Source organism: Tenrec ecaudatus, chromosome 1 (genome assembly GCF_050624435.1).
Source record: "Tenrec ecaudatus isolate mTenEca1 chromosome 1, mTenEca1.hap1, whole genome shotgun sequence".
Classification (NCBI taxonomy): domain Eukaryota; kingdom Metazoa; phylum Chordata; class Mammalia; order Afrosoricida; family Tenrecidae; genus Tenrec; species Tenrec ecaudatus.
Window position 1 is genome coordinate 123647652 of NC_134530.1, and position 27931 is coordinate 123675582.

The 27931-nt window shown below is 35.2% G+C and overlaps 1 protein-coding gene across 1 annotated transcript in view; it reads right to left on the reverse strand.

Moving 5' to 3' along the window:
• The window catches only part of HFM1 (helicase for meiosis 1), a 123721-nt gene that overhangs the window by 94520 nt on the left and 1270 nt on the right, over positions 1-27931 (reverse strand). Inside the window, exons 2-6 of the mRNA XM_075540261.1 lie at positions 21179-21259; positions 17235-17344; positions 11828-12137; positions 6176-6423; positions 5906-5953 (exon numbers count right to left, since the gene is read on the reverse strand). Of these exons, the coding sequence (XP_075396376.1) occupies positions 5906-5953; positions 6176-6423; positions 11828-12137; positions 17235-17344; positions 21179-21249 (787 nt within the window). The 5' untranslated portion in view covers positions 21250-21259. The remainder of the gene's footprint in view (positions 1-5905; positions 5954-6175; positions 6424-11827; positions 12138-17234; positions 17345-21178; positions 21260-27931) is intronic.

The window sequence follows — 27931 nt, forward strand, 5'->3', positions numbered from 1 at the left end:
CTTTTCTCAGCTGTGTTTAAATTGTATGCTGTAGGCTAAACTAATGGCACCATTAATTGAATTATTTTATGCCTCATGGAGATGATTGATAATGTTCTCTAACATCAAATGACAATGATGTCTCTAAGGTGAACCAGAGACATATACAAACCATAGATATAAGAATAGATTGGGGGTTCACAATTCTAGCCCCAATTTAAGGACAGTTAGTTATTATGACATGGTTCTGTGTGATACTCTCCCTAATGAAGATATAATTGAAGATATGGGTGCTATAGGAAAGTGTGGTGAAGAAATGAGATGGTGCCATGTGGCTGTCAGAAAGAATAACATCTGGGGTCTAAAAGGCTTACCTTCAAACAAACAGCCATCTAAGTGAGGTATTAATTTAGTCACATGAAAGAAGTACACCAGCCTGTGTGATTCAAGGATTGTAAATATAATGAGAATTCAAAGGAGAAAAAGGTATGAGAGCTTTCACATCAGATTTTACCACAATCAAATTGTGAACACCCAGATTTCAGAAGGTTATGGTTGATAATGAAAGTCCCAAATCCATTTGCAGGGTCCACACATAGACTAGGCCTCTGGTGACTCCCCTCTGATCACAGAGCAGGGATGTGAACAGCCTAGCTATCCTGCAAAGTGCATTGGAGAGTGGATAGTAGCTGATGTGGTTAGCTTAGAATTTAACACCTTACCATTCGATATCCATATTTTTAAGTTATTCTAGTTTTTAATATTTTTATTTCTTTTAAATTGAGGTTTTTACCTGTTTTACTTTGTGACTTTTGTTAGTTTTCTCTATTTTGTTATTAACTTTTTTGTTTGATTTTTGTTTTTGTATGCTTTTTAGTATATGAACTCTAAGATGAGCTAATCTACAGAGACAGCAACTGGTAGAGCAGAGGAGATTGGGAGAAGATGGGCGCTATTAACAAAGAGTTCAAGAAAGAAGAAAATATTCTAAAACTGATTGTGGTAATGATTGTACAACTCTTCTTGATATGATTGAACTACTGAATGGTATGATATTTGGATTATGCTCCAATATACCTGTTTTAAAAATGAAATAAAGAAAGGTGACCCAAATGAATACTCAAATTAAAAAACAATATCATTGATATCAAATGCAAGTAAAAATTTTTTTCTGAAGATCATCTAACAATACTTGAAGCAGTACATTGACAGGAAACTGACAGATTCTGGTCAGATTCCGAAGACATGGAGCAAGCATTGATTGTAGATCCAAGCAAGAAAAAAATCCTTGACTACTTCAATCTTTTTTTCTGTTCATTATGATGCTACCTACTAGTCCAGTTGTGAAAATTGGAGTTGCAATCCATACTGAAGGTTTCAATCTTTGATCTTCATCAGCAAATGCTTCAAGTCCTCCTCACTTTCTGCATGATAGGTTGTGTCATCTGCATATCACAGGTCATTAAGCTTTCCTCCAATCTTGATTCTACATTCTTTTAAAAATATTTTAATAAATCATTTATTGGAGGATCATACTCTTGTCAAAATCAAATAATGATGATGGCAACAAATGTACAGATGTGCTTGACATAATGGATGTATGGATTGTGAATCTACATTCTTCAGATAAGCCAGCTTCTCTGATGATTTGCTCAGCACACAGACTGAATAAATATGACGAAAGGATACAACTCTGACACACACCTTTACTGATTTTAAACCATGCAAGTATTCCCTTGTTTTGTTCACACCACTGCCTTTTGATACATGGACAAGTCCCCCATGAGCACAATGTGGTGTTCTGGGATTCCCATCTTCTCAAGGTTATCCATAGTTTGTTATGATTCACACAGACAAAGGCCTTGGCATAGTCAATATAACACAAGCAGGATCTTTCTGGTATTCTCTTCTTTCAACCAAGATCCATCTAACATCAGCAATGACATTCTCTGTTCCATGTCCTCCTCTGAGTCCAGCCTGAAGTTCGGGCAGTTCTTTGTCAATGGTGATGCAATCATTGTTGGATGATCTTAAGCAAAATTTACTTCCATGGAATATCAACAATATTGTTCTATAGTTTGGGCATTCTGCTGGATCACCTTTTTTTGGAATGGGCACAAATATGAATTTCTTCCAGTCGTTGGCTAAGTAGCTGTCTTCCAAATTTCCTGGCATAGATGAGTGAGTGCTTCTAAAGATTCTTCAACATGCTGACACTTTTCAATTCCTGGAGCCCAGATTGTTTTTGGACTAATGCATTCAGGGCACTTTTAACTTCTTCCTTCAGCACCATTGATTCTTGTTCAGATGTTACCTCTTGATATAGTTGAATGCCGACTAGTTATTTTTGGTACAATGACTCTGTATTATTTCTATCTTCTTTTGATGCTTCCTGCATCATTCAATATTTTGCCTGTTGAATCTTTCAGAATTGCAACTTGAGACTTGAATGTTTTCTTGAATTCTTTCAGTTTTAGATATGCTAAGAGTGTTCTTCCTTTTTGGATTTCTAATTCTAGGTCCTTGGACATTTCATTATAATATTTGGCTTTGTCTTCTCGAGCTGCCCTCTGAAATTTTCTGTTTAGCTCCCTGACTTCATCCTTTCTTCCATTTGCTTTAACTATTCTATGATTAAGAGCAAGTATCGGAGTTTCTTCTGATACCTACTTTGATCTTTTTTTCTTTCCTGACTTTTTATTTATTTCCTGCCCTTTTAATGACATTTTGCTTTCTACGTGAATGATGGTCTTGATGTCGTCCCACAGTTCATTAGGTCTCTGTTGTTAGTGTTAATGCATCAAATCTGTTCTTGAAATTATGGTGGGATAGACTCAAGTTTATATTTAGATTCTTATAGATTTGTTTTAGTTTTCTTAAGCTTTAACTTGAACTTATATATGAGTATTGATAATCTGTTCATAGATTATAAAGATTTACAAATAATTGTGAAGGGAATCAAAATATGTGTGCCAAAACAAAAACACAATTTAATATTTATCAATTAATTATCTTTTAATTTCATTTTTCCTCAAAATATATTTCTAGTTATAAAATATTTATTTGCAACAAGCTCACAAGTGGCCCTCATGCTGGGTTGTCTCTCATTAGGTAGTTCCACATCAATTTATGTTCATGAAAACAAACCTTTGATTCAGAGTAGTTGTAGAATCACCAGTCTTCCTAGCTCATGAGAAAACTTGACTGCTAACATCATTTATTATTACTATCAACACTTGACTTCAATTTTTTCCTTTTGTTCAACAAACTCCCAGCAATGGCATTACAGCTGGGGATATTACATATATTACATTATATTATTAATGGTGGGAAATGTCTACAGAATTAAAAATGACAGTATTGTAGCAAGATCAATTTGGCAAACCTTCTGTTTTCCCAAGGATTCAAATTTAGTAAAATACTGAGAAAGAAATAGAACAGAAAGTAAATTTGTGTCCAAGTAGTACACAAGCTCTCAAATTATCCAAGTAGAGTGCAAATTTTCAAATGATCATAAATGACATTCCTTCTTCTACCCAAAATATACTTAGAAACAATATAATATAGCAGTTTGGGGATTTGAGCAACAGATGAATTTTATGGACCATAAATCATTGGACACGAATGTACAAAATACTTTTAATAGTCTTGACTAACACATAGACTTAAACAATAGAAGCATTGTTCATTTAAAAATAGAAATCTTTAAAAAAAGCAGTCTACCACATAGAAAGGCTTCTAATAAGGGTCAAAACAATGGATATTTTGGAGGCAACCTCTTTATTTAATACCCTGTGTATTGCTATTCTTTCCCCGTGACCCGTGAACACCTTAAGGACACACTCGGTCTTACCTTCCTATCTACAGATACATCGAAAGGTAGATATGGCAAGAGAAGTTTTTCTGGGAAAAGACTAGACATGAGCCAGGGGGAAGTGAAACATGTAAGGAATATGTTTGGAGTAGAATAGCATTCCAATTTGGCAGAAAGGAAAGATCTGTCTAAAGTGGGAAATATTGTAGAGTAAGTAAATGAATAAGATCATTTAATGCCAGGAATACCAAAAATCAAGGGTATTTTTTTCTTTTTAATAAACTTTTAAAGCAATAAGGAAAAATCATGTAGTATTTTTGAGCAGGTTAAGTTATATCATCAAAACCACTCTAGGAATATGACATTGGTTATTTAAAGTTGAGGAAGGCTCTAGAATTCACAAATTTTATACTCTAGTCGGAAAAATAGAAATCCAGTTCTAGATACTGGACAGTTTATCAAGAGAAATCTAGCAAATGGTGACTCTAGTTGAGGTAGTTACATAATCTGTTGTCAATTTGAGACTTAAAAGTGAAGGGGTGGAGTTTAGACTGTCAATCAGGTCACAGCTTGATGATCTCATTTGGAGCTGCTAAGGAGATAAATAGCTCTCTGGAGGCTCCCTCCCTGTGAGACATTCCCATTGTCAAGACACATGGAGCTCTGCTATAGCTCTGGAGCCAGAGGAGCCACGTGGAGACCTTTGCCAGATCTGAGATGTAATACACCACCACTGGATCCTGTGATCTTCCTGCATTCAGAATCATTGCATTTGTTTCATGAATCTGAAGAGAACTTTATAGATTAGTATTGGACATATGGGCTAATATAGGACTTATGGATTTGATCTGGACTTGACTGGGATGTTTTCTCAATATTAAACTGCTCTTGTATATAAAACTCTTTCTAATACACATAAATGAGTGTCTCTGGATTTGTTTCTTTAGTCTACCCGGACTAACACACTAGTTTTGGGTATTCTGAGGGCTATCTGAAATACTTCCAAAGTATGGTAAGAAAATGATTGCCTGACTACTTGTGAAAATTGGCTCCACTGCATATAACTAAATTGAGTTAGAATGGCAGTGGAGCAATATCAGAGTTGTGCATGGTAATATACCACATATAAGCTGAGTTTTTCAGCACATTTTAATGCAGTTTTTGTGGTAAAATTAGGTGCCCCAACTGATATTTGGTTCAGCTTATACTCAAGTATATAAGGTAGTAACTTCAGACATAGTCAACTTTTTTTTCATAGTCAACTTTTAATGCTTCCATTCAGCCTAGTGTTTTAACCCTGTGTTTAATTCCTTGTTTCTCTTTAGTGATTTAACTAAGAGTTGGAACATAAATAAGTTAGCAGTAAGGAATTATATAGATTGTAATCTATATAGTGGTTTAAAAAAAAGCAATTACTACATTTTTAAAGACAAATCCAGGATTTTTAAAAAGTCAAAGAGGTTACCTCCAAAACACTGATGACCAAGATAAACTCACTGCCATCAAGTCAATTCCAACTCATAACAACAATATATATGGTTTTCAAAACTATAAATCTTTATAGGTGCATATAATCTCATCTTTATTCTGCCAAGTGGCTGGTGGGTTTGAACTACTGATCTTTCAATTAACAGCCCAACATCTAACCCACAGTATCACAGATACATACTCAAAATATTTACAGTGTAAGTTCCAAGGTATGCAAATCAAATTTTATGTGTAAACTCCAACTTAGGTTTTTTCAAACATATTAGATATATAGCAGTAACCTCATTTCATAATATCTCGCCCATAGTCATCCATTTTTCCATCCCATGTTCAACCCAATACTGTTGTCTTTGCCCAAAGCATAAGAAATTATCTATAAGTACATATGCTCAGAGTTCAGCCAATAATAACAACTAATTTCTCATTTTATACTAACTGGCACTATCCTACAGATCATACTTTAAGCAATACTGACTATAATATACTTGGATTCTCTAAAAATCTAAAAGACTAATTTTTCCTTCTTTCTTTGTCAGCCAAAATAAGCTCACACTAAAATAAAATGTTAAAAGATTATGATTTTATAAGTATAAAATAGCTGTAATGAAATAATTTAAAGGATACGGATTTCTGTGACAGGCTTCAAAGAACCAAAATCTTTTTCAGTCACCCCTAAAAATAAACATATGGATTAAAAAGATCTTTTTCACAAAAATTGTTTCAATGAAAGCTACATAACTTTTTACTGATAACACATTTTTAAAAATAATGCAACTTAAGAAAAATGCAGGAAAATGTGCTAGTAAAGAGATAACCTACACAATTTTACTATATTTTTATATTCTCTTATAACAAGAGTAACTTACTTTATAAAACTGAGAGGAAAGCGATTACCTTGAATATTATGAGACCAAGATGTAGCTGAAAAAGATGGTACTTTGAATAGGCCTTCTCTGATTTCAGACGCAGCAAAAGCATCACTTGCTTTGAACAGGTTGAAGTCGGAATACTGATGTTTCTGCTTACTGTTGCTACAGTTCCAAGATTTTCCTTTGTTCACTTCTGTTTGCACAATGTTCACTGAGTTAATGTGAGAATCTGAATTTGCATTCCCATGTATGTTGTCAGTTGTTTTTAAAAAGCTGCAAAAAAAGAGCATGTTTTCCATTTGAAATAGTGCTCAGAATGTCTAGCTAACATAAAATGGACTCCCTTACACATATTCATAGATTATGGTTGATTGAGTCAAAAGAAACTAATATTGAATTCACTGCCATATAGTCGGTTGCAACTCATAGCAACCCTATAGGACAGGATAGAACTGTCCATGCGGGTTCTCAAGACTGTAACTCTTTACAGGATAGCCTCATCTTTCTTTCTCTGAGCAACTGGTGATTTTAACTGTTGACCTTGCATTTAGCAGCCCAACAAGTAACTACTATGCCAAAGGGCTCTTAGAAAAGCTAATAATCCTCCTAAAATATGACCATATAAGTTTACTAGTGAATTATGCCTATGAATTTGCCTAAAATTCAGATAAATACATTTGTGATAGCCAGTTTTTCAGATGGGCCAGCCTTTTTACTTGCCTAAAATTAAAATAAATATATTAGGGCTGGTCTGTGTGACTAGCAAAATTTTACTTGCATGTGATATTAATGATATCATTAGATAAGTCTGTATTCTTTGGAATGGGCATAAATATGGATCTCTTCCAAATTCTTGGCATAGACACTGAGTGCTTCCAGTGCTATATCAGTTTAATTTCTACAGGCTTGTTTTTCTTTTAATTCCTAATGTGTAGTTTGGATTTCTTCCTTCACTGTCATCAATTCTTGATCAAATGCTCCCTCTTGAAATGGTTACATGTCAAGCAATTCTTTTTGGTACAGTGATTCTGTGTATTCCTTGCAGCTTAAAAAATTCTTCCAGTTTCAATAATTTCCTCACAAAATTATTCAATATTGCAACCAGAAGCTTGAATTTTTTCTTCAGTTCTTTCAGCTTAAGAATGATGTGTCTTTCCTATCATTTTATAATTCAGATTTTTGTACATTTCATTATAACACTTTACTATGTCTTCTCAACTGCCCTTTGAATATTTCTGTTCAACTATTTCACATCATAATTTCTTCCATTTGCATTAGCTACTTTATACTCAAGAGCAAGTGTAAGAGTCTCTTATAGAATTCACTTTCTTGCTTTTAATGACCTTTTGTTTTGTGTATTATGTTCTTGATGTCATCCCATAGATGTTCTCCTTAGTGTTTAATATGTCAATTCTATTCTTGAGATGGCCCCTAAATCCAAGTTGAATATACTCAAAGTTATATTTTGGCTCTCATGGACTTATTTTAATTTTCTTCATCTTCAATCAGAACTTGCATACTAGCAATTGATAATCCAATCCATAGTCACTACTTGGCATTCTTGTGGTTCATGCTATTAAGTTTCTCAATTCCACAGATATAGTCAACTTGAATCTTGTGGTTCCTCCCTAGTGAAGTTTATGTGCACAGTCACTGTTTGGGGGCGGGGGGCTATATAGCCACTGTTCATATTGTTGTAAAAATGAATTTGCAATGAAGTCATTGGTCTTGAAAAATTCTGTCACCAGCTTTGTTTCTATCACCAATGCCAACTTGTTTCCAACTTTTGCACTCTAGTCACCAATAATCATCAAAGTATCTTGATTGCATGTGTGATCCATTTTGGACTGAATGCTGAGCCTAGGGGATCAAGACCACAGTCTCAGGGGACACCAAGGCCAATGACCTAATATAGTTCACAATAACATTGTTCTATATCCTATTTTGATGAGCAGTAACTGGGAACTTAAAAGCTCATGAGAAGACATCCAAGATGAAACTATTGATCTCAATTCAGAGGGATAAAGTAATGGTGAAAACCAAAAACATGGAAATAAGTCCAGTGGATTAGTAGGCAAATCAAAAACCCTCAGACTAGAAGAACGAATGGTGCCTGGCTACCACTACCAACTTCTTTGTAAAAAATCTTATTACATGGCCCTGGATAGGGTGGGATAAAGATGTAGAACAGAACTCAAAATCACAAGAGATATCAGCCTGATCGGTCAGATAGAGACTGTTAGGACCCCAAGAATATAGCTCTTAGTCGTCCATCAGGTCTAGAACTGAAACCACTTAAGATCAAAAGGGAAGCATTAACTCAAGGACAAAGTTCAGAGGATTAGGATGAAGGAAGAATAAAAGAGGGAGATGAGGTGGGTATATGTTGAGGGAACTGCAATGGATGAGGTGAAACAAATGTGTATGAATTACTGAATGTAAAACTCACTATATCTGAGTGATAAGTCTCTGTAATTGTACTGTTCTTGTCCCCTTAAGACTTAATAATAGTTCTCTTTAAAAAAAAAAAAAAGGAAGAAGAAGAAAGAGATTAGTAGGACCCAAGACTATGGCCCTAAGTCATCTTTCAGATCTGGTAGGAATTCTTGCATATAAAATTTATGTTTAAAAAAAACCTTATGTTTTACATGAACAATGAAAAAAATTTAGACACCTAATTCACACACTTAAAAAAATTACATGGAAGTTGGTTAAATACTCCAATTTATTCCTCAGGGGCTTCAGTTGTTGATGGGTAAATTTGAACAAAATTATATAACTGGTCTCCCTTGTAATATTATCCTATCACAAATGGAACTGTACTTCAAGATAGATTTTGCGATGCTTTTTGACAAGGAATGGGACACCTTTCTTCTTGAATATGTTATTCCTAGAATAGTAAATAATTTGGTTGTCCAATTCAAATGGCCAATAGCAGTTCACTTCAGCTCACTAATGCCTAAGACATTTCATTTCTGATGACTTTCAATTTTCCTAGATTCTTACTTTGTAAATTCTACATTTTGATTAGAAATGGACGTTTTCAGTTGTTTCCGCTAATTTGAGTCATGTCTCACCATTGGCTAAAAATTCCAAAAACTTTGCTCCATACACATCATGAAGATCAACTCTACTATGAGGCAACTCTTCCTCAGTCATATTTTGAGTGCTTTCGCACCTGCGGGGCTCATCTTTTGCCTTGTCTCAGACATGGTTCTGTGGCTACTCATAAAGTTTACAGTGGCAAATCCCACAGAAGTGGACTGCCTATACCTTTTTCTGAATCTTAGTCTGGACTCGCTGCTGACACTTGACCACTATGGGTGACCCTACTCAGCATCACAGCAACCTGCAAGCCACCACAGTACAACAAACTGATGGATGAGTGATTGTTAAGTTCCTATAATTTATGGGTCATTCTGCTTTTCTGATAGGAGGTAAACTCAGGGGGTGGTTCTGGTTCAAGGTTTAAAGAGCATCTTAGGGTGACAGTGTCAAGAATTCTACTCTTAAATGTTCCAGGTTGTCTGGACATTTGTTCAAATTTGAGTTTTGTTCTACATCATAGGTTCTGAAACTTATTTAAACCACCACCCCTTTTCAGAGAAAAAAACCTACTCAGCATCCCCTTAGCAATTAAAGTTCTTTGTACTATAACTCATAATCTAGGATAAAGTATAAATCTCTCTTTTGCAGCTTCCCTGGATTGTTCCAACACCCCAGGGGTCTGTATAACCCACTTTGAGAAACACTTCTAATTTTTTTACCCAGGATCATCTACTGTGCCCTAAGTCACAGCAGCCAGTAATGGTAGCTAGGCGCCATGTATGCAGCTAGTTCTTCTGGCCTCAGGAAAGCTGAAGTTGTGGCTTGTGCAGGATACCATCCAATCTACTCATTTTTTCTCATTGAATTCAGTTATCTTCTTACTCTTGCTCCTGACAAGTAGATGGCCACTTGTAAGTTTTTAAGACGCAAACCACTAATTACTTCACTAGGATGAAAATTAATGAACTTTGTGAGTTATTATTATACCACTCAACAAAGCTGTCTCATGCAGCTATGGTCCCTACGACTGCAGACCCAGATAAAGGATATCAGAAAATGTTTACGCATATCTGAAAAGTATATGCATTTATGTCTTCAATGAATATGTGAGTCCGCTTATGCATCTGTATTTATACTCACATGTGCATAATTTTACCTGTTCTCATGCATATGTACACATTTACCTACCCACATACATAAAACATCTCTCATAATTATACTTATATAATTCTAGACTCATTTTTTAGCCTTTTGTTAGATTTGTTGCCCTTATATATGTCAAATTATTTGGACAGGCACCTTTTTCTCATAAGCCTTTCCCAGTGGTATTGTTTATTTTGTTCATGTTGTGCTCACTACACTCGCTTTTCCCATCACCAAAAATAATAAGTTTGGAGCTCTGGTAGGGCAGTGATTAGGCATTGGGCTGCAATCTGTATGGTCAGCAGTTCAAACCCAGTTTTCAAACTGGTTGTATGGATTATTCCATCATTTTATTTTCAGTCTATTTGTCCTTATGTCTAAGGTCTATTTCTTATAGACTGTAAAGATCATGCTATTTTATTCTGTCATGCTTTGCCTTTCACCTGGGGAATTTGAGACCATTTACAAAAGTGAAGTGTCTGCCTCATTCATTTTACTATTTATTTTTGAGTATTCTGATTCTTCTTTGAGATTCTCTATGGTTCTTATTATTCTCTAGTCTGTTTTTTGTTTGTCTGGATTTGACTTTGTTCTTATTATACACCCTTTTGCATTTTCCCTCCTTTTCTTCTGTATAATTTTTCTCAGACATTACATGACTTTCAATTGTGATAACATGTAACATATGAACAATAAATAACCTATAACTTTAAGATATTCTTGATATATTCCTCCCTAATTTCTGTTGATGAGTTTCTACAAACATCATTAGGTTTGCTACATATCTATCTTTTATTATCTGGATATTGTATTGTTTTCAGGATTATATTACTGATTTTATTTCCTTAAAATACCATGTACTTCATCCTTATGATTGCTTGTGTTTTTTGTGGTTTTTTTGGCTGGTATCTCTCTTACTTTTTCTCTCCCAAAAGAGTCTCTCAGATTATTCTTCAAAACACTAAGGCAATATTTATTTGCCTTTTCATCATTTATTGCCTGGCAATTTTACCTTGAGTTTCTCATAGGCCACATGCCATTTTATATCACAACCAGAATGCAAAAGCAGATATAAGATCAAGCTATCTTCTATTAGTGTAGACATGAAAGATTTATAAAATATAAAATGCCAGTTTCCTTTTGTTTTACAAAATATAATAACATATACATTACTTATCTTAATGTAATGAATTTATTAAGTTACTTCATTCTGATTTTAACTTGTGACTTTTATTTTCTAATATGACTAATTATTAATAGATATAATCCCTATAAAACAAATGTCTTTAGAAATCATTGATAATTTTTTAATGTAATGGAGTCCTCATAACAAGAAGTTTGAAAACCTGTCCTAACTGCATACTTAACGCAAACAATTCTTATACTATAAAGTATTTACTACTTGTCTTTTCACACTAAATTATAACTTATTATATTATAATAATATGTTTAATTTAGTGGGGAAAATTTAATTGGAACCAATTACCTTTTTTGGAATGCTACTATGCTCTCTCCTTTATCATGTGAAAAATTCATTACTCTTGTGTCATTGGGGACATTTTTCTCAAGTGTTATTTCAGTTCCACTGCAATTTTTGTATTTCTGTGAAGAACCATATGTCAGCTTGCCAGGAAAGTGTGATAAGTCACTGTTATCTGCCCCTCCTACATTTAGATTATCTCCTTCATATTTGTTAGAGAAGATGAATTGGAAGTTTTGCATTGGTGAAATATAATATGTATCTTCATTAGTTATCTTTCTAGTAGATAGTAACTTTTTTGACTTCTTTTCCTGACCTATATAAAAAAGAATATGTTAATTTATGTATTTTCCATGAAAACAAATATCTAAAATGATGCCATAAATGTTAAAACATTTTCAAAGTTTGTTAATTAAATATAACAGACAAATAATATTATTATCCTAATATCAGGATAATCTGTTAATACCCTATAAGATTCTGAGATACATATGATTATTTTTATTATCATTATTATGGAAAGATATATAACTGAAGAGTGCTCAGGAATTAAGAATTATTGAAGTTAAATGACAATTTTAAGTATAATATACATTATAAAAAAGGTTTAATTCCATACACACAGAAATTACCATTGTTATGCTTATCTTGTACACTACTAATAATAAAATCTATAAGTAATTTTATAACTTTTAAATTTTATATAGATAGTTTACACATAGAAATATAATGATCAATTAAAGAAAGTGTTATTGAATATGATTACGTGTCATAGTATGTTATATAACACTTATTTCTTTAAAGTTTAGAGGTTTAAAAACATTTATCAGAGAGATAAAATATTTTTATTTAACTACGTTTCATTGGCCTGTAAGTCACATATCATACAATTAAATAGTTCAACCACATTAAAAAGAGTTGTACAATCACCACCACAATCAACTATAGAACATTATCTTCATTCTTGTATTCATTATTAGCATCACACTTCCCACAATCTTCTCTGCCATAAGGAGTCATTAATCTAGTTACTGTCTCTAAAGATTTATCTATCTGTATTTCATATACAGAAAAATATTTTAATACCAAAATAAAAAACAAGAACAAAGTAAAACAGATTAAAACCTCAATTGAAAAGAAAGCAGAAAATATTAAAAAGTAATATACACTTAAATGAATCATAAAGCAGATCAAATGATAGGGTACTAAATTTTAACCTAACTACATCTGCAACAATCCACTTTCCAATGCATTCTGTATGACAGCAGTCTATTCACATGCCTGGTCCATTATCAGAAGGGATGGGGTGATGGAATTTTAATAGTTCTTTACAGATGTTACAAGCATCTTCAGGATGTTTGTAGGTCTTACTTTATTGTACATGTATAAAAAAACCCAAATTCACTGCTATCAAGTCAATGGAAATTAATAATAACTCAATAGGACAGGGTAGAACCGCCCTTGTGAATTTCAGAGACTGTAACTCTTTTCAGGAGTAGAAAGCCCTGCATTTCTCCTAGTTAGGTACATAAGCTACACATTATTTGATGCATACAAGAGTATACATATTAAACATTTACTGGTATTATAAATGCTATATACAAGGGGACTTCAAAAAGTTCATGGAAAAATGGAATGAAAAGATGGAAATTTTCCATTAATTTTTTTAAGCTCCTCTCATATAGAACATATATGTAAATTATGAAGTTTAATAATATAATGCACTCTTGAAATCAACTTATTTAAGAATTAAATTGCTGCCATTTATCATTTATTTCATATACAAGGGGACCCCCAAAAAGCAGAAAGAAGCTCCGCTGAGTAAAGCTTTTGTAGTACGAATCACCCCTTTTCCCCACCCCGCAACTCACTCTTGAGTTAGTGCACCCAGTGGCATCACCTGGGAAGGTTCTTTCTGGTCACAGTGAATTTTTTGTAAAAGCAGTTATGCTCGAATCTCATTTTTTTTGTAATGATCAATTTAAGAAAAGATTGTGGCTGTGAAATTTTGTTTCTTGCTTGGAAAAAATGCAGCAGAAACAGTTGTGATGTTGAACAGAACTTACAAGGATAGCACTATGGGAAAAGCTCAAGAGTACTAGTGGTTTTCTCATTTCAAAAAAGGTAAAATGTCAATTGACAAGCCTCATGCTGGATATCTATCAATTTCCCAAAATGAATGAAAATGTGGACTCATAGTGCATTTGGAGTTCATTCCATCAGGTCAGACTGTTAATCAAGCTTTCTATTTAGAGGTTCTGATAAGATTGCATAACAGTGTGCAACCAAAAAAGGCTTGATTTGCATCAGATGGGGGACTGGTTTTGCCACCATGAAAATACACCTGCTCACAGTCATCTCAGTGTGCCAGCTTTTGGCAAGAAAAAGCATGTCTCTCTTGCCCCAGGCACTTTACTCCCCTGACCTCACTCCATGAGATTTTTTGTTTCTGGGAATGAAAGGAACATGAAAGGGCAGCGATATGACAAAGTAGAAGAAGTGAAGAAAAAAACAAGGAAGGTGCTGTCAGCCATCCAAATAGATGAGTTTGAAAAATGTTTCCAAAGAATGGAATTGCAGATTTTACGATTGTATTAAGTGTGATGGCAAGTACTTGAAAGGTTGTTTTTTTAAAAAATTAAATACATAGTGTTTAAATACATAGTCTGAGTATACTAGAGAAACAAATCATAAAGATCAAAACTGCCCATAGTAGTTTTTCTTCTTTGGCTAGCTAGAGGTCAGATATGTCCAGACAGTTTACTGGGTTGTTTTCTGAAAAGAATATGGGAAGTTAAAGTTTTCATTATTTTGTCTGGTTGTTGTCTTTGGCTATTCCTGTTTGAGATGATGAAATGGTGTTAATGTATATTTTGAGCTCAGGGGTAGAAATTGCCCCTTGAATTTCTCAGAAACCATGCTGCTTAGGGAAAATGGCTGACAGAAAGCCTGGCTCTGGCTTGATGCTGTCAGAGGTCTAATCCCATAATTGTATGAACAGGATAATTCAAATAAGGATTAAGATAAGATAGATAAGGATTGAACTTGACTGTTTTAAGAATTGTGTTTAGGACCTGTTTCTTGGTCTATACTGATTTCTTATTATTATCTATATAATGATTCATAGAAATGATTACTGGGAAGTGTGAAAATAGAGAGCTTGCAAGCCTACTTGCCTTGAGCCATTACAATTTTTTAAATCTTTAAATGGGTTTAGGACATGCCTGCAAAAAAGGCTCTGAAAAGATAAGCCCCACCCAGCGCTTTGGAGCACTCAGGATATTTGCATTCCAAGATACTTACCTGGGGATTGTTGACAGATTGAAGAGGGAAAAAAAGCACTCTTTGGATTTTTGAATTTTTAACTAGTGATTTTTGTCAGAGGCTGGAAAAAAGCTGGAACCACGAAGAAAACTCCTCTCTAGGACTGAATGTTAAAGGGAGCCTGTGAGCAAGCTGAAATGCTTGCTAGGTGACCACCTACATCTACTTGTTGAAAGGAAGTGAGAGAAATGAAGCAATAAAGAAACCAGTTGAGTCTGGCCACTGACACTCATGGGCCTGGTTTACAAGAACTAGAAAAGATGAGAGTGGGTTGATTGGTCTGAAATTCATGATCTAGCCCAAGGGGGCTTGAAGTTGTTGAGAATATGTGATGGGGCCATGGTCTAAAGACAAGGTGACCAATGAACACGCTGATGAGACTAAGTGAGGCAACCCACAATGAGTTGACCAGAACCAACCAGATGAAGATTTTTGAGCCTGTGAACTGGTGCATGTTGGTGCAGACTTTCTGGACAGCCTATCCTGATTTGACTTTGCTTATGGATGTGTACTTCACAAGGTTCTAACTGGAATTAAGTTTCTTCGTGTCAAAGATTATGATTATTTCTTCAAAACACTGGGTTGATGTAAGTGGGCAGTATAGAAATTGGATACCCAAAGTGGGGGAGGATAAAGGCATGAAGTGGCTGGCTTATAAATTTTCATAGGTACAGGAATATATTCATAGGATTAAGGTGTAAGTGTTACTTAACTGCAATTGTTAGGTATAAGATATTTTTGTTTTGTTCATTTATAGAATGTTATGTTTAAATGAGGGTGGTACATATTGAATTGTATACATTTTAGTTTTATCCTGTTAGGTACAGATATGATTTTATTATTGTTTGTTTGAAATTATATATGAGTTGTATGAAAGTGTCAAATTGACAAGGGGTAGTCTGTGGTAGTTAGACAATCTGTTGTCAATTTGAGACTTAAGAGTGAAGGGTGGAGTTTAGCCTGTCAATCAGGTCACAGTTTGATTACCTCATTTGGATGCACTAAGGAGATAAAAAGCTTCTTGGAGGCGGGATACATGCTCACTCCCTGAGAGAAATTTCTCTGACAAGACACATGGAAGTACAATAAGTCCCTGGGAGCCATAGGAGCCCTGTGGACACCCTGCCAGCACTGAGATGCTTCTACCGCCACTGGATCCTCAAGACTTTGCACCTACTGGCCAGTTATCTTCCTGCATTCGGCAGTATTGCATGGCTGTGTGAGTCTAAAGAGAAATTTATGAACTAGCATTGGGAATATGGGCTAATATTAGACTTATGGACTTGATCTAGATAGGGCTAGGATGTTTTCTTAACATCCTGTACAACTACTCTTTGATAGAAAGCCCTTTCTTAAACACATGAGTGCCTACGAATTTGTTTCTCTAGTCAACCCAAAGTAATACACATAGCTTTGAAAAAATAAATTATTATTTTGGGGGTTGCCCCCTCATATATTTTGAGTAAATTTGCTTTTGAACTTTTGAATCTTCCAAAAATGGAATCAAAGTATATACCAAAACCAAACCTGCTGCCTTCACATGAATTCCTACTCATAGTGACCCATGTCTTACAGAGTTGATAGCTCTATAGGATTTCTTGGCTATAATCTCAATGGAAGCAGACTGCCAGGCCTTTCTTTGTCAGTACCATGGTGGGTTCAAACTGCCAGTATGTAGGTTAATAGTCAAATGAAAACCATTTGCTCCACCTAGCGACCTCAAACTGTCTTGCTTTTTAAACACCATTTCAGCTCGGTGACCGGGTTCCTAAACCAGATAATTTTACTGTTAGTACAGGATAAGGGGGAAACTCTATAGTAGTAAAAGTTTAAAAAGTAAGAGAAAAGAAAATTTATAGAATAATCAGAATAAGTTTGTATATGAGTCTAGATATACATACACATAGAGAGAAGGAAAACGTTTTAGATTTTAAAATTTGGTGAGAGACGTTTTGAATAAGAGAAATCTCTGACTTTCAATTTATTCCACTAATATAAAAGGAATTTGCAGTAAAAGGTGTTATGAGTTTTTTTTACATTTTCATGAACTGTAGGGATTTGGCTTCACAACAAGCATGTGATAATTTACCGAATGCTGTATAGCTTTCTATTTCTTCCTCTAACATTTGAGTATCCGGGATTTCTGAAATCAGTGGGGCAGGTGGGAGAAACCAATCTGATTTTTCATTGTCTGGATATCTATATAAAATATAAGAATATGAATATATAAGTTAGTAGGATATAATATCAGACATGAGAGATAATTTATCAATTAAACATTGCTCAATTTCAGTCCCATAAACAAACTTCCTGTTATCTCTTGCTGTTTAACTTCAACCCTATACAGCAGCATTCTCAAATCTCTGTTCTCTGATATATGTCGTAAGATGTTGTTACATGCAATTTACTACCTAAATAATAGCTCTAACTCCATCTCTAAATGCTAGTGATAGGAACCTTAAATATGCTACAATTAAAAAAGCAAAGTAGTAAATCACTTGTAAACTTATATCTTAAATGTTACAAGTAACAAAACACTCATGACAAACCTCACAACTAATCACAGGTTATCAATATTTAAATGGAACTCTTATTGGTACTCTATAGAGTATTCCAACAGTACCATTATAGATTATTGTACTAAATGCAAAAAATTAGTCCAGAACCATCTATAAACCACAGAAAATCTAAAAGATCAGATAAACTGACAAACTGCATAGATTGATAGGTGGATGGAATACTACCTCTAACTTACAAACACCATGGATTTCTTTTATAGTCATTTGCATCAGTAGTGCCTAATTCAACAAATGTTTGCTGATTCAATTCCATGAATCTTCATATTAACAGTCCTATCTGAGATCCTTTTTCTGTCATTTAAGGTCCTCCAGAATCTATCCACAACTTATTCTTCCTAAGAACTAGTGTTTCCTCATTATGAAACCATTCTAGTAAAACTTATCTATACAAAAACCAAAACCTCACTGCCATTGAGTTCATTCCAATTCAGTGACCCTAAAAGTACCACCATCTGTTCCATCCCCATATCTTTTCTCTTAGTATTACATTCCACCTTAAAATATCCATTTCCTCTGTACTATTAGAGTTAATGACAGCTTTCAAAACTTCCTGAAATCTCCAGATGACTACCATAAAGCCTGAATTTAGCAGCCTACTCCCAAATGACCTCTCCAAATCTGAAACTTCATTGTATGAAAATAAGTGAGCTTTAAAAAGCTTGTGGGAAAATTCCATTACATTTCAATTCCATTATTTCCATGAACTTTTTCAATCCCACTTACAGGCTCATCCTTTACATTACACACATTTTAACTGAGGCTACACATTAGTCAGCTAAGTGCACAGTGAGAAGTTTAAAAGTACAAGCCTCTCCGAAGGGGAAAAAATGGGCCTTGCACCTTCTGTAGATAGTCTCAGAAATTCACAGGGCCAGTTCTACTTTGCCCTACTGAGTCACTATCACACAACCTCAATTAAATGGCAGTGAGTTTTGTTCTGTTGTTGCTTGTTTTTTTTAAATAGTTAATTCATATATTTTATTACTACTTCAGAAAGCAATAAAAATCTAGATACATCAAGCATAAGTTCTACAATGAATGGTAAGAGAAGAATTTACTAAAGTACAAGATTTAATCATATTAATTTTCAGTGTATTTTAAAAAATCTTTTTATTGGGGCTCATAAAGCTCTTATCACAATCTGTACATACATCAATTGAGCAAAGCACCCTTATACATTTGTTGCACTCGTCACTCTCATAATTCACCTTCCACTTGGGTTCCTGGAATCAGCTTGGTTTCCCTTTTTCCCCCCTCCCCCTCCCTCCCTGATCCCACCCCTAGTCCCTTGATAGTTTATAAATAACTATTATATCTTATCTTACACTCCCCGGCATCTCCCCTCACCCGCCTCCCCATTGCCCATCTCCCAGAGAGGAGGTTACACATAGATCTCTGAGATTGGTTCTCCCTTTCTACACCCCCTTCCCTCCTGGTGTCGCCACTCCCACCGCTGGTGTTGTGGGGTTCGTCTGTCCTAGATTCCCTGTGTTTCCAGATCCCTACTGCACCGCTGTACATTCTCTGGTCTAACCAGGTCCGCAAGGCAAGGTAGAATTGGGGTCATGATAATTGGGAGGGGAGGAAGCGTTCAAGAACTAGAGGAAGGTTTTGAGTTTCATTGTTGCTACACTGAACCCTGAGTGACTCATCTCCTCCCCACTACCCCTCTGGAAGGGATGTCCAGCTGTCTACAGATGGGCATTGGGTCCCCATCATGTACTCCCCTCTTTCACGGTGATATGATTCTCACCACCACCCCACCTTTGTTGTTTGAGACCTGGTCTCCTCTGCCCTTCAAGATCACCTATGTTGGTGTGCTGCTTCCGTGTGAGCTTGGTTGCTTCTGGGCTAGATGGCCGCATGTTTGCTTTCAAGCCTTTAAGTCCCCAGGTGGTATATCTCTCAGTAGCTGGGCACCATCAACCTTCTTCACCACACTTGCTTATGCACACTTTCGTCTTCAGCAATTGTGTGAGGAAGGTGATCACACAATGATTGTTTTTGTTCCTTGGTGTCTGCTACATGGTCCATTCAACACCTTGTATTCGCTTAGGCCGTGTGCTTCTTCTTTGTGGGCTTTGTTGCTTCTGACCTAGATGGCCGCTTGTGTGCCTTCAAGCCTTTAAGACCCCAGACGCTATATCTTTTTGATAGCCGGGCACCATCAGCTTTCTTCACATTTGCTTATACACATGTCTGTCTTCAGTGATCATGTTGGGAAGGTGGGTATCCTGCAATGACCATTTAGCAGGGCGAGGTGCTATTGTATTGGGGGATTATGCATGAGGAGGCCCAATGTCCATCTGCTACCCTACTACTGAACCTATAAATATATGCACATAAGTCTATTGCCCCCATAATCATAAATATATTTACATATGTACATGTCTGTATTTAAGAGCAATGACCATATGTTCCCATTTGCTCGTGTCAGTCCTGGCTAGCACTTGTTGCCCAATTTGGATGCACCCTATCTCTTTAAAAGTGTCCTAGCCTGGATGATGAATTACATGTTGAACTAGTGTTTCTTCAGAGCCTCCCAATCAAAACAAACTCACTGCCACTGAGTCGATTCTGACTCATAGCAGCCCTATAGGGCAGAATACATCAGCCCCTGTAGGTTTCTGAGACTAAATCTTAAGGGAGTAGAAAGCCTCATCTTTCTCCTACAAACCGGCTGGTGGTTTAGAACTGCTGGCCTTGCATTAGCAGCCCAATGGGTCATCCTTTAAACTACCTCTTCTCAATTAGGATTCAAGTTTTTGTAAGTAAAAGAATATTTCTTCCTTTTCATATACCTTTTGGCATCCAAACATTTAAATGTGTGAAAAAACAAATAAATTAAACAATGAATACTATTACTTACTCTATATATTATTAGAATACAACAGATAGAGAAAAATTTTAATTGAGAAAAATATGAAATGGAAAAATCCAAAGAATCCTGTAAGATATTCTCGAATCTTATTTCATTTGGTTTTACATCTTTATTTCCACCCATACTTTCTGCTAGCACTGAGTTTGCCTATTATGCTTGACCTTTGATCAGACTGTCCATTCTGCTTCCAAAATATGCCATCACTTCTTACCCGGAGCTGCTTTTTGACCATTCTTCCAGATTTTACCTTGGCCAAAAATAATGTAAGCAAATAAAAAATGGGAGCCCAAAAGGGAAACAATCTACTGCTTTTTAAATAACTATTAAGATGCTAAATTTCAGCTACTGCCTTACATCTGAATTCTATGTTTACCAAATATACATGACTACAACATTCTGTTAGTTCCCTGTTTACACATTTATATATTTATTATATTTTAGTTATATAGTATATGTTACTTACATATTCATTGTTATATACTTATTTACAGAGAAAAAAACTAAAACCTCCTAAAGATGAAGAAAAAATCCCTATGCAATATATTGTGTTTTCATCCCATAAGGCATACTTACTTTTCAGTTTCCTTTGCTTTTTCAAAAAACAAAGTCTCCAAAGAAAACATGCTGTCATTTGATTTTAGCATTGTTGAAGCTCTGGAAAAAAAATAAATGTTTAATATTTTATTTACAAAGCTGTAGAAAAAGATTTCTAGATAAACTATAATAATTCATTCCCTAGCATGTACTAGAAAATACAATCATAGACTACTTTATAGCTTAACTTTCTACAACTTTTTACAAAGTGCTTCTAAGTAAGTGTTCAAATAGATGATTCTGTTTTCACTCGTCCACGCAGGGCCACACTTCTAGACCTTTCTTACTACTGCACCAATCCTGACACTGTGGTTTTTGTTTGTTTCCCATTCCCAGCTAGCAAATCCCTACTCATCCTTGAAGGATAGGTCAAATGTCATTTCTTCTTCAAAGGCTCCTCTGATTTGTTCTCTTCCCCAAAGCAAAATCAAATCATTCCTTTTGGGTTCTTTTCATCCTCTATTTTACAACTTGAGATAGTACATCTTATTATAAATGTGTGTATCTCTAACAATTTACTACATATGCATGCAATACACGAAGGATGCCTTAATAAGCTTTCTATGCTCAGTGTAAATTTTCAGTAATTTGTTAGAGTGAGAATTAAAAATATAAACACAATCTACATGGTATATTTATTTAAACAAATAGTGACTTCAGCAAATTAATATTGATGCATTCTACATGTATTTGCATATCTTTAATTTTCTTTCTGAGTCTACACATACATTCAGAATGTAACATTTTAGAAGTTAGCTACACAGATGGTCAAATTCTAGAACACAGTGAAACAAGGTTCTAAAATACCAATTTATTTAACTTTCCACACAGTTTTTCCTGTTTTATCTACTTTTTCCTTCCTCATGTTGGTGCTAGTATGTTTTTGTCTTTTCAGGATTCATGCTAACACTCCAGGAATCCCCAAAAAGTAAGCTGTATGACATGAAAGAAATACTTCCCAAAATTCTTTCATGGGAATCCAACAGATGTTTCAAGTCAAATAAATCTGGGAAGTTTAACAGAATTCTTAATTTTTACTGGTAGATGAAACCTGTAATACAAGAATATACACTCTGAATCACAAAATAGGGATTCAGAAAACAGCCCAGCATTTACCAAATGTAGAACATCAGATTCAGTATTCTGCTAAGTATCCTAGGAAACCAATATACCATATATACTCAAGTATAAGCCAACCCGAGTATCAGTCAGTGCACCTAATTTTACCGTAAAAAATGTGCTGAAAAACTCGGCTTATACTTGAGTATATACTGTATGTCAGAACACTTCCCTCATTCATTAACAAACTTTTATAGAGGGATTATTATGAATCAAGTATTAAGGTAAGTCCTAGGAACAATTCAGAAAAGGCAGTTCTAGTTTTTATCCAAGACTAGAGAAATCATGAGAGTCCTAAATTTAACTTGGTCTTCAGGAAATGCACACCAACTCTACAAGACTATTGCTTATTCCTTCCAGAGATTTCCACACAGAATAATGTGCCTATCTTTCATTACTTTAGAATATACCACCTATGTTTGTCTTGTTTCAACTACACAAGATATCTTCCTTTTGGTTCCCTTTTATCACCTAGTAAACTGCCACAATATTTTTCACAGATCTTTTCTTTTCCACGTTTATTACTGCCTTCGTTACTGACACACGTAAAATAAAAGTCTATGTAAATACTGGCACAGTATCTGACAAATGGCAAAATCTCACCTAAAAAATGCTGAATGGAAAGGTTTAAATCTGGAAGGCTTTTACATAATCTTGACTCTAGCACTTTTTAAAAATATAGTTTAAAAAACATATACATATGAGGAGGTACCCAAAAAATTAGAAAAATTTTTCAAAGCTATGTGTTTAAAAATTTTTGATAAAACAACCTTATCACCTTCCTTGTACTCTCCGATCACACTTAATCCATACATTTGTCAAATCTGGGATTCCATTCTTGGAAACATTTTTCAAACTCATCTGTTTGGATGGCTGACAGCACCTCCCTTGTTTTTATTTTCTTCACTTCTTCCATGTTCTCAAATCGCTAACCTTTCACGTCCCTCTTCATTCCCAGAAACAAAAAGAAGTTGCACGGAATGCGGTCAGGTGAGTAAGGTGCATGGGGGAAGATAGGCATGCTTTTTGAGCCAAAAGCTGGTGCACTGAGATGTCTGTGTTAGCAGGTGCATTTTCATGGTGGAAAAACCAGTGCCCTGTCCGTCACAAATCAGGCCTTTTTTGGTTGCACACTGTTATCAATCTTTTCAGAACCTCTAATAGAAAGCTTGATTAACATTCTGATCTGGTGGAACGAACTCCAAATGCACTACGAGTCAACATTTTTGTCCATTTGGGAAGTTGATGAACAACTTGCAGAATGAGGTCTGTCATCAATCAACATTTCTCCTTTTGGGATAAGAGAAAACCACCTGGACACTTGAGTTTTTCCCATAATGCTATCCTTGTAAGCTGTGTTCAAAATCACAACAGTTTATGTGGCATTCTCCCACCCCCCATGTCCCAAATAGGAAGCAACATTTTACAGCTGCACACTGTTCTCTTAAATCAGCCTCCATAAAAAATGAGTTTCGAATAAAACAGCTTTTACGAAAAAATCCAGTGACCAGAGAGATCTTCCCAGGCGACATCACAGGGCGCACTCCAGGATGCACACAGTGAAAGCTCTGCTCCGCCCAGCACAATTCTGGCTTTTTTTGGGGGGGTACCCCCTTATATAAGTAGAGTATGAGTTGGGTTTAACAACAGATTTATTGCTTTCGAGATGGTTCTAGGTTTTATTTTAAGTACATTCTTTCTACACACATTATTTTGATACACTATTTTGACAACTGCTATCCTCTATTACTCAGCCTAATGGATAGTTTGCTTTCTACCAAAATTACAACCCATTTATTGAAAACATCATTCTTATTTCTTAAAATTTTATTTCAGTATATATATGATGAGAGAAAAACATGTTTGAAATGTTAAAATATTTTAACATTCTAATCATGCAAACATGATTATAGACATGTCAGTGGAGTTGGGAAGTTGGTGAATAATATATTTGTCAAAGGTTCAAATGTCTAAAAACCTGATTGTTCATTTATAGATTTCCTCTACTACACTTAAGTTTCACATATAGTCAATATTTTCCATGACTTCTTAGGGATACTGTATTAGGTTACTGATGTTTCTACTACCATTTAATGTACCTCAATCTGTCAAACATTATCAAAGGTATAATGGAGAGTCAGGAATCACCCAGTGAAGTAAAGTTGTTTTAATATGTAAAATAAACACTTTTAATCTTTGAATTTAAATAGCAGAATTTTGGTTGTTTACTATATAGTAATGACCACCACATTTTCATCTTACTGTCCACGTGTAAAATTTCCCCATTCATATTTTACTTTTGCCTTCTCATCTTAAACTCAGTGAATAATTTAAAATTTTATACTTATGGTTGTAATAAATCTATATATACCTTAAGAGAATATTTGCTATTAGCAATAATTATTCATCATTTAGTTATGATAACTATGGTTACGTTTCTCAAATGAGCGCCTTAGTTTTACAGAGTCATGCTAAAATAAATTTACTTCAAAATAAAGGAAGGAGGAGGTAGAGAAATTGGCAATGAGTTAATTGCTAAAGTTAAGTAATAGGTACATGGAGTTCATAATAACACAATCTATATTTATTGAGGAATCTTGCTGGTACAATGATTAAAATACTTTGCTGCTATGAGTTGGAAGTGACTAGAAAGCAATGGGTTTGATGTTATTGTTCTTTACTTATTGAACGCTTTAATTTTTCCATTTACAAGCTTAGCACGCGCACACACACACACACACACACACACACTTAAAAAGATTACCTTTACATTAAGAAATATGATTTGTACATGAAGGATAAAAACTTTCAGCACTGGCCACCTAGTAATATAAAATTCTGCAGCTGAACCAAAGCTGCTATGTGATATGATAGCAGCACCATTTCTTTTTTTTAAATCATTTTATTGGGGGCTTGTATAACTTATCACAATCCATACATCCATCCATTGTGTCAAATACATTTGTACATTTGTTGCCCTCATCATTCTCAAAACATTTGCTTTCTACTTGAGCCCTTGGTATCAGTTCCTCATTTTTCCCCTCCTTCCCCACTCCCCCCTCGCTCATGAACCCTTGATAATTTATAAAAATTATTATGTCATATCTTACACTGTTCAATGTCTCCCTTCACCTACTTCCCTGCTGCCCATACCCCAGGGAGGAGGTCATATATAGATCCTTGTTATCGGTTTCCCCTTTCTATCCTACCTTCCCTCTACCCTCCTGGTATCGCCACTCTCACCACTGGTCCTGAAGTACCATCTGCCCTGGATTCCCTGTGTTTCCAGTTTCTAACTGTCTCAGTGTACATACTCTGGTCTAGCCGGATTTGTAAGGTAGAATTGGGATCATGATCGTGGAGGAGGAAGCATTTTAAGAACAAGAGGAAAGTTGTATGTTTCATCGTTGCTACCCTTCACCCTCTAGTTTGAGAAGAGTTTTATAGTTAATATGTGTAGAGTAAGTAGAAATGTGATTTATGCCTTTCTGACTTCATGTTTTTCCATATAGAATGTTCTATCATGTTTCAGAAGAAAATTAAAAACTTTTTGAACATCATCTCATGGAGAAAGCCACATTACCCAGTGACATTGCTGTGTGCCGTCTGTTCGATTCCAATTCATAGCATCCCAATATGTCTCTCCAATTTTCAGGAAGGGAGAGCTATTTTATTGTGAACCTCTGATAAAATGAAACCGGTAAAAGAGTTATCATGCCAAGTTAGGGTCAGTATATTGTGGCTTTTTCTTTTTCATTGCTTTAGCTATTGGGTTTTCCTTTTTCTATTTGGTTAACTTGATCATCCTCATTATTTTTATCAATAGTCTCTCAGCAGCAGCAACCACTACTTGTGTATTCATCTTTCCAATTGTAGAAGGACTATATATTTTTAAATTATCAAAAAGTTTTTCTAAATTAAAACTCAGCAGATCACATTCATATGACTTGCTACCACAGAATATAAGTAGAAAATCTTATAATTCTAAAGCTAATATTTATGTGCTTCAATTCTTTATTCTGAGAAAAACAGAAAACAAGATAATAAAGCTATAAGTTAGAAATATTTGTTTCAGAAAAAAAGTTTCATAAACTGAAAAGTCCCCTGTATAAACAACAAATATTTACAAATGAGCTTTTAGTTAAATTTCTAGTGCTCAGTCTCGAGGCTAACTTGATTGGATTGAAATTATGTATATATTTTAGTTCTGCAAAATAAACACCCTCCATATAAAATTCCTGATCCCATATTCTGCATTACTCTTCATAGCACTAATTGATAACTGGTATATTACACAGGGCAAGAGAAAAACGGCTTTCTACTCCCATAAACAGTTACAGTCTCAGAAACCCACAAGGGGTCACTATGAGTCAGCCTTGACTTGATGGCATTGAATTGGGGTTTTGGTTTTATATTACATAGGAGTCCTGGTGATGTAGTGGTTACCCACTGGGATGCTAACCACAGGTCAGCAGTTTGAAACCACCAGCTGCTCCTTAAGAGACAGACAGACTTCTTCTCCTGTAGTTAGTCTCCAAAACCCATAAGGGCAGCTCTTCCTTGTGGATTTAAGTGGGAATCAACTTAATAGCAGTGAGTTTGGTTATGATTTATTATATTATATAGAGTGGTTTGGTGGCTTAGTGATTACATGTTGGGCTGCTAACTACAGGGTCAGCAGTTTGAAATACTCAGCTGTTCCTCAGGAGAAAGATGAGGCTTTCTACTCCCTTAGAGTTATAGTCTTGGAAACCAATGGGGCAGTTCTACCCTGTCCTGTAGGGTTGCTATGAGTCAGAATTAACTCCATGGTAGTGAGTTTGGTTTGGGTTTTATATTTAGCTGTTTATTATTTTTCTCTATATATACACATAAATTCCCAAACTTAGTTGGCGTACCACCCACTTTGGGGGAACAAAATTATTCAGCATCTCCCAGCCAATTAAAAACTTTCATAGTAGTGCCTGTCACCAAGGATCAACTAAGTTTTCCTTTCATAGCCCGTCCCCTTAGATTGTTCCAGCGCCCCCTCTCCCAGACCCATGGGACCACCTACTTTGGGAAATACAGCCACTTACGCAGGGAGTCCTGCTGGTGTAATGCTTATATGGTGGGCTACTAACTAACTACTGCTCGAAACCAGGAGCCGCTGTTCAGGAAAAAAAGGAAGCTTTCTATTCTGTAAAGAGTTACAGTCTTGGACTACAGCGGCATTTCAACTCTATCCTAGAGAGGTCACTATGAGTTGGAGTCAATTTTATGGCAGTGAGCTTTATATTCCAATAACCCAGAACAGGGCCAAGTACATAACAGATAATTTATATAACTCACTGAGCAATAATTGCACCCACAATAATTAATTTACAAACTATTTAAAACATTAAGTTCTGTCTGGTTTGGAACTTAAAATTTTACCCCTCAAGTCTTTAATGTTCAGTTTTAAAATGATAATTCATTCAGTTCACGATTAATGTAAGAAAATGTGAAAGTTCTAAAAGACAATGAATTCGGCACTTTCATTGTGTAAAAAAAGAGCTTAAAAAGAGCCCCTGCTCACTCTCAATGAGTTTGTGATATTAGGGAGTGCAAGATTTTTAATTAAAGTTTCAGGTT